Here is a 12,973-nt window from a genome sequence, read left to right as displayed (position 1 = left end):
GGTCTCTGTTTTTTGGGGGGGTTTGGGGGCAGTTGGTGTGTTTTTGGGGGGCTTGGGGCTTTTGCGGGGATTAAAAGTTTGGTCTGATTGTGGGGGGCTTTGGGTCTTTGGTCTCTTTTTGGGGGGTGGTTGGTCTGGTTTTGGGGGGCTTGGGGCTTTGGGGGGGTTAAAGGCTTGGTCTGATTTGGGGGGGCTTTGGGTCTTTGGTCTCTTTTTGGGGGGCGGTTGGTCTGGTTTTGGGGCGCTTGGGGCTTTGGGGGGTTAAAGGCTTGGTCTGATTGTGGGGGGCTTTGGGTCTTTGGTCTCTTTTTGGGGAGCGGTTGGTCTGGTTTTGGGGGGCTTGGGGCTTTGGGGGGGGTTAAAGGCTTGGTCTGATTTGGGGGGCTTTGGGGTCTGTGGTTTTTGGGGGGATGGGGGTGGCTGGTCGTGTTTTGGGGGTGTTTGGGACTTTTGGTGGGCTTAAAGGGTTGCTCCTTTTTGGGGGGTCTTGAGGCTTTTGGGGGCGCTCGGAGCTTTTTGGGGGGATTAAAGTCTCGCTCTGCTTTTGGGGGGCCTTTGGGCCATCCCCCTCCCTCAGGCAGCCCCCACCTCCATGAAGCCCCCCCTCACCAGCCCCCCTGGGTGGAGAGAGGACCCCCCCCAGCAGCGCCCGGCCTTGGGGGGCCGCCCCCCAGCCCCCCAACCGCCTCCACCTGCACCGCCAGGAGCGAGACGCCTTCTTCAGCCTGCTGGGTAAGCGCCACCCGCCCCACAGCCGCTGCCATCCCCTCAGAAGAGGGGAAAAACGCATCCCTCGCGTTAATAAAAACCCCCAAAACCGGAGGTTTTCCCCCCAAAATTAGTTTTATTTAACAACTTTTTCTCCTCGTCAAGAAGATGACGTGGTGCGGGAGTTCCTGGCGATGGACGTCTGCTGCAGGATTTCCGATAAGGTTGGTCCTTCAAAAACCCACCGTTTCATTATTTTTTACGAACAAACCCACCTTTTTTTTGCCTGAATTTAGCTTTTTTTTTTTTTTTGTCTAAAATCCCCGTGTTTCTCCTCGTTTCCCAGTACCTGTTGGCAATGGCGCTGACGTACTTCAAGCGCGCCGGCCTGCCCACCAGCGAGTACACCCGCATCAACCTCTTCACCGCCCTGTAGGTACCCCGGGATCCCCTCGCTAACGAAGCGGGGGGGGGGGGGGGCTCTAAGGACGCTGCCCGCTCGCTAACGAAGCGGGGGGGGCTCTAAGGATGCCCCCTGCTCGCTAACGAAGCGGGGGGGGCTCTAAGGACGCCCCCTGCTCGCTAACGAAGCGGGGGGGGGGCTCTAAGGATGCCCCCTGCTCGCTAATGAAGCGGGGGGGGCTCTAAGGACGCTGCCCGCTCGCTAACGAAGCGGGGGGCTCTAAGGATGCCCCCTGCTCGCTAACGAAGCGGGGGGGGCTCTAAGAACGCTGCCCGCTCGCTAACGAAGCGGGGGGGGGCTCTAAGGACGCCCCCTGCTCGCTAACGAAGTGGGGGGGGGGCTCTAAGGACGCCCCCTGCTCGCTAACGAAGCGGGGGGGGGGGCTCTAAGGATGCTGCCCGCTCGCTAACGAAGCGGGGGCTCTAATGCCGCTCCTCCAGAGCGCTTGCTAACGAAGCAGGGCTCTAACGATGCCGTTAAATCTCCCCAAAAGGGGGTTAAACCCCAAACCCCAGCCCCATCCCCGCCCTGCCTCACCCGCTTCCCGTCATCCCTACCTGCCGAATTGCCCAAAATCCCTCAAATTCACCTCATTTTCCCCCCCCTCGCAGGTACCTGGCGAACGACATGGAGGAGGATGAGGAGGAGCACAAATACTGCATCTTCCCCTGGGCGCTGGGCCGCCGCTGGCGCCGGCTTTTCCCTCGGTTCCTCCGCCGCCGCGATCGGCTCTGGGCCCGGATGAGCTACCGGGCGGCCGTCAGCCGGCACTGCTGCGAGGAGGTGGGTGCCGCCCCTGCCAAAACACACCCAAAAGCCCTTAATTTCACCCCAAAAAAATCTTTCGAGACCTCCCCACCCTCCCAAAAAAAAAAAAAAAAAAAAAAATCCTTTAAGACCTCAAAATGTGAGAATGGCAAACGAAATTTGAATTTTTACTGTGTCCGCCACCGCTTTCCCGGCTGAAAAATGTTGGTTTTTCTGAAAATTGCCCCTTTTTTTTAAGGTTAATTAGCGGGGTTTTGGGCAAGTCGCAGCCCTGGCAGGAGGGGGGTGGCGGTGGACCCCCCCCCCCCCCCCCCCCCGTTGCACCGGCTGCTGCCAGTTCCTCGTACTGGAACCAAGATGGATTTAAGCCCCAAAATATAGCATTTTAGCCCCAAAATTGTGGGGGGTTAAGCTTCAAAATGCAGGGGTTTAGCCCCAAAATCGGGGGGGCGGGGGGGTTAAGCCCCCAAATCATGGGGGGTTTAAGCCTCAAAATGCAGGGTTTAAGCCCCAAAATTGTGGGGGGGTTAAGCTTCAAAATGTGGGGTTTTAGCCCTAAAATTGGGGGGGTTAAGTCTCAACATTGGGGGAGGTTTAAGCCCCAAAATCCAGGGTTTTAGCCCCAAAATCATGGGGGTTTAAGCTTCAAAATGCAGGGGTTTAGCCCCCAAATGGGGGGGGGGGTTCAAGCCCCCAAATCATGGGGGGTTTAAGCCCCAAAATGCAGGGTTTTAGCCCTAAAATTGTGAGGGGGTTTAAGCCCCAAAATGCGGGATTTTAGCCTCAAAATCATGGGGGTTTAAGCTTCAAAATGCGGGGTTTTAGCCCCAAAATGGGGGGGGGGGGTTCAATCCCCCAAATCGTGGGGGGTTCAAGCCCCGAACTGCAGGGTTTTAGCACCAAATTATGGGGGGTTTAAGCCTCAAAATGCGGGATTTTAGCCTCAAAATCATGGGGGTTTAAGCTTCAGAAAGCAGGGATTTAGCCCCAAAATTGTGGGGGGTTTAAGCCCCAAAATGCACAGTTTTAGCCCCAAAATTGTGGGTGTTTTAAGCATCAATGCAGGGGTTAAGCCCCCAAATCGTGGGGGGGTTAAGCCCCCAAATGCGGGGTTTTAACCCCAAAATTGTGTTTTAAGCCCCAAAATGCAGGGGTTTAGCCCCAAAATTGTGTGGGGGGGTTAAGCCCCAAAATGCAGGGGTTTAGCCCCCAAATTGTGGGGGTGTTAAGCACCAATGCAGGGGTTAAGCCCCAAAATCGTGGGGGGGTTTAGCCCCAAAATGCAGGGTTTTAGCCCCAAAATTGGGGGGGAGGGGGTTAAGCCCCAAAATGCAGGGGTTTAACCCCAAAATTGTGGGGGTTTAAGCCCCCAAATGCAGGGTTTTAGCCCCAAAGTGCGGGGTTTTAAGCCCCCAAACTCAGCTGGTTTTGATGCGGGGTGGGGGTGGGGTGTTTAACCCACCCCCCCACCCCCCCCCCAAATGCCGAGGGGGGGATTTTACCCCCAAAACTGTGGGTTTTGACCCCAAAAACTGGGGCTTTTTTCTTTTCGGCCGGGCAGGTGATGGCGACGGAGCCCCGGCACTGGGCCTGGCTGCGGGAGCGCGCCCCCCACCACAGCGGGGCCACCCGCCCCTACGGCAGGGACCCCCGCCCCGCCCCGCGCCCCCCCCGCGCCTGCCGCCGCCACGAGGAGGAGGAGGAGGAGGAGGAGGACGAAGCCGCCTTCATCCTCCGGCCGCGCCGCAGCCCCGCCCTGCTCCCCCGCTTCGCCAAAACCCACTGATTTCCCCCAAATTCGGGGTGGAATCGGGGTCGGGACGCGCCCTGAAGGCACTTTTTTTTTTTTTTTTTCTTTCTCGTCGCTCGCTCACGACAAAGCCAATTTTGGGGTTTTTTAACTCAAAATCCAGCTTTGCTTCCTTTTCTACAGCGCAAACTACGGGGGTTTTTGGTGATTTTGTCCCCTTTTCTCCCTTATTTATAACCCGAGTCGATAAATTGCCCAAAATCCCTTGTTTTCTCCCCGTTGCCTGGTACTTTTCCCGCTTTTAGCCCCAAAACTCATCTCTCGCCTCAGGGAGGCCGAAGGGGGGGGGGGGGGGGGGTGACACCGACACCCTCCCGCCCCGGTTTTCATGCAGAAAGAGGGGAAAACGGGCAACGTGAAGGGTTAAACCCCCCAAAATCGCTATTTTTGTCATTTGTGTGGAAAAAAAAATAGATAAAAATGTTTGCGGCGGGGGGGGGGGGGGGGTGGATTTTGGCCCCTCCCCCAACCCGGCGCCGTTTCTCTCTCCGCAGGCGCCGAGGGTGGCGGGACCCCTCCTGCGGGCTCAGGTAGGGATGGCGGCGGCCACACGCGTGTTACACGCGTGTTACGGACATGTTCGAGCCTTCCGCGCCTGTGTCCTGGGGTGTTCAGCCCTGCACACGTGTGTTCCTTGCGCGTCCTGGCGCTGCACACGTGTCCCCGTGCCTCCTGGCACTGTACATGTGTTCCTGTGTGTCCTGACGCTGCACACGCGTGTCCCAGCCCTCCACATGCGTGTGCCCCGTGCATCCTGGCCCTGCACACACGTGTCCCAGCCCTCTACATGTATGTCCCACGCATGTCCCAGCCCTCTGCACACGCATGTCCCTGTGTGTCCCACCCCTCTACACACACCCCATGCGTGTCCTGCATGTGCACACGCCTGTACCATGCGTGTCCCAGGCCTCCGCACACACGTGTCCAACCCTCCACAGACACATGTCCCATCCCTCTGCACTTGTGTCCCAGCCCTTTGCACACGCGTGTCCCGCTCCTCTGCACACGCCTGTCCCACGCGTGTCCAGCCCTCTGCACACGTCCAAATCCTCCGCACACGCGTGTCCCAGCCCTTTGCACACGCGTGTCCCACCCCTCTGCACACACATCCCCTCGCGTGTCCTGCCTGTGCACACACCTGTCCCACGCTTGTCCAGCCCTCCGCACACACGTCTGAACCCTCTGCACACGCGTGTCCCACCCCTCTGCACACACACATCCCCTCGCGTGTCCTGCCTGTGCATACGCCTGTCCCACGCGTGTCCAGCCCTCCGCACACACGTCTGAACCCTCTGCACACGCGTGTCCCACCCCTCTGCACACACACATCCCCACGCGTGTCCTGCCTGTGCACACGCCTGTCCCACACGTGTCCAGCCCTCCGCACACACGTCTGAACCCTCTCCACACGCGTGTCCCAGCCCTTTGCACACGCGTGTCCCACCCCTCTGCACACACACATCCCCTCGTGTGTCCTGCCTGTGCACACGCCTGTCCCACGCGTGTCCAGCCCTCCGCACACACGTCTGAACCCTCTGCACACGCGTGTCCCAGCCCTTTGCACACGCGTGTCCCACCCCTCTGCACACACACATCCCCACGCGTGTCCTGCCTGTGCACACGCCTGTCCCACGCGTGTCCAGCCCTCCGCACACGCGTGTCCCACCCCTCTGCACACACAACCCCATGCGTGTCCTGCCTGTGCACGCGTGTAGCGTGCGGCCCCGCCCAGCCCGCAGCCGCCTTCCCCCCCTGCGGCCACCGCCGCCCCTCGCAATGCGGCAAAAACCCCGCAGGCGGCCGAGGGACCCAAAAAGCCCGGAAACGGCCCCAAAACCCCCTCGGGGGCCCCCCGCGCCCCCAAAATCCCTCCTTTTCACCCCATTTCCCCGCCGCCGGCCTCGGAGGGCGGAGCGGCGCAGGGAGGAGTCTCGGCGGAGGCGGGCGGGGGGTTCGACCCGGCCTCGCCTTCCTGCTTAAGGAACTTAAAAATAGAAATCATTTTTTCCTTCTTTTACCCAAAAGCGGCGAGTTTGGGAGCCAGGTACGTCCCCGCGTCCCCCCGGGAGGTGACAGGTGACAGCCGCCCGCGGCGCCCGGCCGCAGGGTGACAAGGCGGCAGGCGCTTCCCTCCTCAACTTTGTGGCCGACGGCGCTTATACAACTCCCCGCGCCGCTGGATCGGGGGAAAAACCAGGGAAAACGGGCAAAAAGCAGCGTTTTGACCCATTTTGCGCCTTTTTCGGAGGCGGGAAGGGTTTGGGGGCTGGGGGGGGCTCCCTCACCCCGAAACCGAGCCCTGTTTTAACCAGGAAAGAGTTTTTTGGGGATGAAATCTGCCTCGGGGGGGCGGAATGGGGAATTTTGGGGGTTTTTTAATGTTTTTGCTCAAAATTTAGCGGGTTTTCCTGGTTTTTCTCCTTTTCCATGGTATTTTCTTCCCAACGCGACAGGAGGGGAAGCGACCGCTGAGGGGCTGCCGGCACCGGGCCGAGCTTTCGCCCCGCGGCACCTGCCGGGGCGCCGGCTCCCCGCCGCCCTCCTGGAAACGGGGTGAAAAAAGGCGATTTTTGTCCAGTTTACCCCAAAAACGTACGTGGGGAGGGGCTGGGGGGGGGGGGGGCAAATGGTTCCCGCTCGCCCGGGGCGGGGGAGGCAGAGGGGCCCCCCCAGGGCCCGGGCGCGCGAGGCGGGGACCTCGTTAACGGGGAAACCTCGTTAACGGGAATCTCGGTAACGGGGAAACCTCGTTAATGGGAACCTCGGTAACGGGGAAACTCGGTAACGAGCCCCTCGGGAACGAGGCGGAGGAGCAGGGGCCGTAACGAAGCGAGGCGCCCCCTCAGCTAGGCCTCGCTCGCGCCCCAAAAACCTGCTTGGGGGGGGGGGGGGGGGTAGAGACTCCCCCCCACCCCCCACCCCTCATTTTGGGGATAATTTGTGCTTTTTTGGGGCACAATCCCTGCTTTTAGGGTGTCCCTGACCCCCTCCCCCCCAGGGGCTGGGCTTTGGGGGGGCCAGAAACCCCCGCGGGGGGCCGCGCTGCCGACACCCCTGTCACCTTTCCCTCGCTCCCTTAATTACTGCCTAATTAAGCTCCCCGATGCTTAATTAAGCTCCCCGACGTTTAATTAAGCTCCCCGGTCGTTAATTAAGGCCTTTACGGGTTGAAGATGGGCCCGGCGGCGGCGCTCGGGGCTGCGCTGGCGGGGAGCGGCCGTGACACACGCCGTAACTTGCCGGACTTGTTTTGGGGCCGTTTCCCCTCGTTTTCGTCAGCGTTCGGAGCCGCCCCGTGCCATAATTCATCTATTTATTTAATTGTTTTTTTAATACCGAGGGGCCGTTTCGAGGTGAAACCCGGCTATTTTGGGCCCGCTCGGGTTACAGGCAGCGAGCAGCTGGCGCGGAGGGGGGGCGGCGAGGGCGGGAGGGCTTCCCCGCCCCCTTAATTCCCATTTTTCACCCCAAAACGCCGCCACGCTTCCCTCACCGAAATCACCCCGACCGCAAATTTGGGGAAATTTGGCGGTTTTTAGCCTTTTCCCCCCCCAAAATAAGATCTCGGCGGGCTCAGCGCTCGCGTTTAACGAAACCCAACTGCGCGGGGTTTTTTGGGGCAGAATCCCGCTTTTTTTTTCACGCCGCTCGCGGTCGGGATCCTAAACCAGACCCCAAACTCGCCAAAACTCCCCAAATCCCCCCAAAACGCCCCGCAGGGTTGGGGTACGCAGCGCCCCGCAAACGAGGCCGCGCTAATTAGCGTTGGATTCCCCTCCCTTTGATTTAATTAAGGGGGGCAGGAGGCGCTCCCCGACTTTGCCCCGGCGCGAGGGAGAGCGTAGCCGTCGCGGCACGACCGCGGCGGCGAGGAAGAAAATTAGGCGGAAACCCCAACTTTTACCGCTCGTTTTTCCCGATTTTACTCATTTCCCCTCTTTTCTCCCCAGGATGGCGGAGGAACCGATCGTCCCGGTGTACTGCACCGGCGTTTCGGCGCAGGTGCAACGGCAACGGGCGAAGGCGTTGGGGTTGGGTCGGCACGAGAACGCGGTGCGGTACCTGGGGCAGGACTACGAGCGATTGGTGGAGGAATGCCGGCGTTCCGGCACTCTCTTCCGCGACCAAACCTTCCCGCCGGCTCCCGCTTCCCTCGGCTTCCGCGAGCTCGGTCCCGGCACCGCCAAAACCCACGGCGTCCAATGGAAGAGACCGACGGTGAGCCGCGGGGTCTTAACGACGGGGCGCTAATTAACCGCGTTCGGCCTCCCGGTTGGGTTTCAATTCCCTCGGCGTTCTCGCGGCAAACTCCTCCCGGCGCGGCGGCGGCGAGGCGGAACCGTAAATATCCAAATTTTGGTGAATTTTGGTGACCGAATTGGGCGGCGTTTCCCGCAGGAGCTGTGTCCGCGCCCGCAGTTCATCGTGGACGGGGCCACGCGCACCGACATCTGCCAGGGAGCGCTGGGTAGGGAGCGCCGGCGCTCGGGTTTTCCCAATTTTCTAATTTTTCACCTCAAATCGGAGATTTGGCGGCGGGGGGGAGGCGCTTGCGCCGAATCGAGGCTCGTTTGCGCGCCGTTGCCGCCGGTTCGAACCTCTCGCCGGCGGGTTGCGGCAGAGCTCGCCGCGGTTTCCCCCTAAACACCCGCCGAGCGTTAAAAAACCCTAGAGGCAGGTGTTGAGGGAGCAGAAAATTGCCTTTTTTTACCCCAAAACCGGTGCCCGCAGGTGACTGCTGGCTGCTGGCGGCCATCGCTTCCCTCACGCTCAACGAGACCATCCTTCACCGCGTGGTGCCGCACGGGCAGAGCTTCCAGCACGGCTACGCCGGCATCTTCCACTTCCAGGTGAGACGCTTAAACCCCTCCGCCACCAAATTTTGGGGGGTTCCCCACCATTTTGGGGCTCCTCTTCCACCATTTTGGGGCTCCTCCACCATTTTGGGGCTCTTCCTCCACCATTTTGGGGCTCGTCCACCATTTTGGGGGCTCTCTTCCACCATTTTGGGGCTCCTCCACCATTTTGGGGGTCTTCCTCCACCATTTGGGGGTTCCCCCACCATTTTGGGGGTCCTCCTCCATCATTTTGGGGGCAAACCAGGCTCTTTCCACCACAAAATGGCTGCCGGCTTCATCCTCCGCTGGGTTGGTGCCACCGCCGTTTCCCCGACGGCTCATCCTCGCGGTGATGCGCACCGTAGGACCCAAAACCGGGCGTTTTCTCCCCAAAACGCCCCTCCCTGGATAAAAAAAAAGGGGGGGAGGGGGTTTGTCTTCGGCCTCGCCGCCTCTTCTTCCTCTTCGCCCTCCCTCCCTCCAGATTTGGCAATTCGGCGAGTGGCTGGACGTGGTGGTGGACGACTACTTGCCCACCAAAGACGGCAAGCTGCTCTTCGTCCACTCCGCCGAGGGCACCGAGTTCTGGAGCGCCTTGCTGGAGAAAGCCTACGCCAAGTACGCCCTCGCCCTCTTCCTCCGCTTCGTTTTTTTGGGGTAAAAAAGCCCCGAAACGGTCAAATCTTCTCTTCCCGCCCCTCAGGGTGAACGGCTGCTACGAGGCGTTGTCGGGCGGCAGCACCTCGGAGGGTTTCGAGGATTTCACCGGCGGCGTGACGGAGTGGTACGACCTGCGCAAGCCCCCCGCCGATCTCTACCAGATCATCCTCAAGGCGCTGGAACGCGGATCCCTGCTCGGCTGCTCCATCGACGTGAGGGACTTTTTTTTTTGGGGGGTTAAAAAATACCATTTTGGGGGAGACCGGATGAATCGGCGCCGTATCGCGGGCCGTTAACGCCGCCGCCGTCTCGTTTCCTCGCAGATAACGAGCGCCTTTGACATGGAGGCGGTGACGTTCAAGAAGCTGGTGAAGGGCCACGCGTACTCGGTGACGGGGGCCAAGCAGGTGAGAGGCGACGCCGTTTTGGGGAGAAAACGGCGCTTTTTGGGTCCCGAGCCCTGACGGCGCCCGTTCGCAGATCAACTACCGCGGGCAATCCCTGGGCCTGATCCGTATGCGCAATCCCTGGGGAGAAGTGGAGTGGACGGGACCCTGGAGCGACAAGTGAGGAGCACGAGGCTTCGTTCGCGTTAATTAACGAAGCGGCTCGGCCGCAGGGCTGAGATCCGTTTGCCGCCCGCAGCTCGGCCGAGTGGAACGCAGTGGAGCCGGCGCTGAGGCAGCAGCTGATGGTGAAAATGGAGGACGGTGAATTTTGGTAAGCGAAGAGGGATGAAAAAAAAACCAAAAAACCCTTTTCCCAACCGTTTTGCGCTGGGAAAAGAGGGAAGACTTCCCCTCCCGACCTTCGGCGCCTCCTCTTCCTCCAGGATGTCCTTCCGGGATTTCCTCCGGGAATTCACCCGCCTGGAGATCTGTAACCTCACCCCGGACGCTCTCCAATCCCGCAAATTCCGCAAGTGGAACACGCGGCTCTACGACGGGACGTGGCGGCGCGGCAGCACGGCCGGCGGTTGTAGGAACTACCCCGGTAGGCGCCGCCGGCGGGGGAGTTTTACCTCAAACCCGCTGTTTTTGGCATCGCTTTGACCTCTTTTTGCCTTTTTTCAGCCACTTTCTGGATCAACCCGCAGTTTAAGATCCAACTGGAGGAGGTGGACGACGACGGGGACGAGGGCGGCAGGCGCGAGCCCGGCTGCAGCTTCCTGCTGGCGCTGATGCAGAAGCACCGGCGCCGCGAACGCCGCTACGGCAAGGACATGGAGACCATCGGATTCGCCGTCTATGAGGTAACGGCATCAACCGGCGGCGTCAACTGGTGGCGTCAACCGGCGCCACCGTGCGCCCTGACCTCTCCTCTCCTCTCCTCTCCCGACAGGTTCCTCCCGAGGTGGGTACGGTGACGATATCACCGTAACGGCGAACCGGGAAAGAGGGAAGGGTGTTTTTTGGGGTTATTTTGGGTGGTTTTTTTACCCCGTTCCGGCAGTACGTGGGGAAATCGGGCGTCCACCTGAAGCGGGATTTCTTCCTGGCCAACACCTCGCGCGCCCGTTCGGAGCAGTTCATCAACCTGCGGGAGGTGAGCACCCGGTTCCGGTTGCCGCCGGGCGAGTACATCGTGGTGCCCTCCACCTTCGAACCCAACAAGGAAGGAGACTTCGTTCTCCGCGTCTTCTCCGAGAAGAAAGCCGGCACCGAGTAAGAGACGCCTCGTTAGCGCTAACGATCCCCGGCGACTCCGGAGGCCAAACTCTCCTTTGTTCTCTCCGTAGGGAAATGGATGACAAGATCCAGGCGACGCTCCCGGATGAGGTGAGGGGGGTGGATGACGCCGGAGGGTGCCGAGGTGTCGCCTTTTTACCAAACCAGCCGTTTTTTCCCTCAGAAAGTGCTCTCCGAAAGCCAAATCGATGATAACTTCAAGCAACTCTTCAAGCAGCTGGCGGGGGCGGTAAGAGGGGGTGCCGGGACCGGCGGCGGCACCGGTGGCACCGGAGAACACCGCGTCTTCTCCCTCCCGTAGGACATGGAGATCAGCGTCAGGGAGCTTCAGACCATCCTCAACCGGATCATCGGCAAACGTGAGCTGCCGGGCGGGATTTGGCGGGGGGTTCACCACGACAAACACCCAAATCCCCAACGCCGTTAATTGTCGGTTGAACTCGTTAACGCAAATAACGACCGGATTCTTTTGCAGATAAAGATCTGCGGACCAAAGGCTTCAGCACGGAGTCCTGCCGCAGCATGGTCAACCTCATGGACGTATCCTCCGCCGCCGGCGACTGGGGGTTCTTTTTTGGGGGGGGGATTCCCCCAAATCCGCCCGTTTTCCTTAACCCCCTTCCGCCCCGCAGAAAGACGGCAACGGGAAGCTGGGGCTGGTGGAGTTCAACGTGTTGTGGAACAGAATCCGCAACTACCTGGTGGGTCCGGGAGGGGATTTTGGGGTGAAATCGGGGGGTTTTGGGGTCTTTTTCCTCATGGATGACCCCCTTTTTTTGGGGGGGGGGGGGTTGGGTTCGGCTCGCAGGCCATCTTCCGCAAGTTCGACCTGGATAAATCGGGAAGCATAAGCGCCTACGAGATGCGGATGGCGCTGGAAGCGGCAGGTAGCGCCCCGCCCCGCCGATTCACCCCCAGATTCGTTAACGCCTCCGGCGGTTTTAAGTTGTTTGTGTTTGGTTTTTTTTTTTTCCCTAAAAAGGCTATAAATTGAACAAAAAGCTGCACGAGCTGATCATCACCCGCTACGCGGAGCCCGACCTGGCCATCGACTTTGACAACTTCGTCTGCTGCCTCGTGCGCCTGGAGACCATGTTCCGTGAGCGACGTTTTACCCCGAAAAACCCACCGTTTTGCCACATTTCCCAAATAATTTAACAGGAAAAGTTGGAAAAAATGGATTGAAAAGATTTTATTCTCCCGCTTTTCCTGTTGAGTTCTGTGGAAAAGTTGGAAAAAACCCACAGGAGTCGAGGGGAAAGCTGGAAAACCCAACAGCTTTTAAGGGGAAAAGTGGGAAAAAACTTCTTTTTTCTGTTAAAAAGTGTAAAAAAGCAGCGGGGTTTAACGGGAAAAGTTGGAAAACAGGATTTAACAGAAATTATTTTCCCCCTGTTTTTCCCCTTAAATCCTACCCCATTTTTCCACTTCTTGCCCTTAAACCCTGCTGGTTTTCCCACCTTTCCCCCTCAAATCCTGCCCCGTTTTTCCACTTTTTCCCCTTAAAATTCTGCAATTTTTCCCACCTTTCCCCCTCAAAATCCTGCCCCGTTTTTCCACTTTTTCCCCTTAAAATTCTGCAATTTTTCCCACCTTTCCCCCTCAAATCCTGCCCCGTTTTCCCCACTTTCCCCCCTAAAAAGAAAAAATAACCATTTTCCCCCACAATTTCCCTCACCGCAGGTTTTTTCCAAGCGATGGACGTGGACCAGGACGGCGTCGTCACCTTTGACTTGCTGCAGGTACTTGCGGGTGTTGCGCGGGGCTGACGCCCAACAACACCCTCGCACCCCTCACACCCTCCTCTTCCTCCCGCAGTGGCTACAGCTCACCATGTTCGCCTGACCGGACCCCCAACCCTCCAAGTGCCTTCGCAGCGGGAGCCGACGACAAAAAAACGCGCCGGTTTTTCCCTTTTTTTTGCCTTTTTTCAGCATAAAATTTGGTGGGGGGCAGGGGGGTGAGGGTGTTGCAGCCACCCCCAACCAGTTCACAGGGCTCCCCCCCGCGCTTTGCCAAAGAAACACCCCTTTCCTCG

At 59.4% G+C, this 12,973-nt stretch overlaps 2 protein-coding genes across 2 annotated transcripts; both read left to right on the top strand.

The window, feature by feature from the left end:
• Positions 1 to 451: 451 nt before the first annotated feature.
• SPDYC (speedy/RINGO cell cycle regulator family member C) lies at positions 452 to 3,842 on the top strand. Its single transcript, XM_087773036.1, has 5 exons — positions 452 to 732; positions 874 to 932; positions 1,055 to 1,140; positions 1,783 to 1,954; positions 3,501 to 3,842. The coding sequence occupies exons 2-5, from the start codon at positions 903 to 905 to the stop codon at positions 3,723 to 3,725; spliced, it is 513 nt and encodes a 170-aa protein (XP_087629162.1). The 5' UTR covers positions 452 to 732; positions 874 to 902; the 3' UTR covers positions 3,726 to 3,842.
• Positions 3,843 to 5,469: 1,627 nt separating this feature from the next.
• Positions 5,470 to 12,891, top strand: CAPN1 (calpain 1). The gene is made up of 23 exons (XM_087772987.1): positions 5,470 to 5,793; positions 6,203 to 6,341; positions 7,700 to 7,967; positions 8,148 to 8,217; positions 8,481 to 8,599; positions 9,072 to 9,205; positions 9,291 to 9,459; positions 9,571 to 9,654; positions 9,728 to 9,813; positions 9,893 to 9,967; positions 10,080 to 10,240; positions 10,321 to 10,499; positions 10,589 to 10,600; positions 10,700 to 10,911; positions 10,986 to 11,025; positions 11,099 to 11,164; positions 11,237 to 11,294; positions 11,411 to 11,475; positions 11,568 to 11,636; positions 11,744 to 11,822; positions 11,918 to 12,034; positions 12,619 to 12,677; positions 12,754 to 12,891. Exons 3-23 carry the CDS (start codon positions 7,701 to 7,703, stop codon positions 12,778 to 12,780), a joined length of 2,148 nt encoding a protein of 715 aa, XP_087629113.1. The 5' UTR covers positions 5,470 to 5,793; positions 6,203 to 6,341; position 7,700; the 3' UTR covers positions 12,781 to 12,891.
• Positions 12,892 to 12,973: the final 82 nt, after the last annotated feature.

The sequence above is a fragment of the Nipponia nippon genome, unplaced genomic scaffold (genome assembly GCF_047370975.1).
Source record: "Nipponia nippon isolate SJK-2023a ecotype South Korea unplaced genomic scaffold, ASM4737097v1 scaffold_38, whole genome shotgun sequence".
NCBI classification, from domain to species: Eukaryota; Metazoa; Chordata; class Aves; order Pelecaniformes; family Threskiornithidae; genus Nipponia; species Nipponia nippon.
This window is presented reverse-complemented; position numbering and strand designations above follow the sequence as displayed.

Bases quoted from the DNA above. Each gene is read 5' to 3' on its own strand.
- SPDYC (XM_087773036.1), top strand. From the start codon at position 903: ATGGACGTCTGCTGCAGGATTTCCGATAAG. The intron at 933-1,054 runs GTTGGTCCTTCA...CTCGTTTCCCAG, and splicing joins GCTGCAGGATTTCCGATAAG to TACCTGTTGGCAATGGCGCT. The intron at 1,141-1,782 runs GTAGGTACCCCG...CCCCCCTCGCAG, and splicing joins ATCAACCTCTTCACCGCCCT to GTACCTGGCGAACGACATGG.
- CAPN1 (XM_087772987.1), top strand. From the start codon at position 7,701: ATGGCGGAGGAACCGATCGTCCCGGTGTACTGCACCGGCGTTTCGGCG. The intron at 8,218-8,480 runs GTAGGGAGCGCC...CGGTGCCCGCAG, and splicing joins CATCTGCCAGGGAGCGCTGG to GTGACTGCTGGCTGCTGGCG. The intron at 11,026-11,098 runs GTGAGGGGGGTG...TTTTTCCCTCAG, and splicing joins AGGCGACGCTCCCGGATGAG to AAAGTGCTCTCCGAAAGCCA.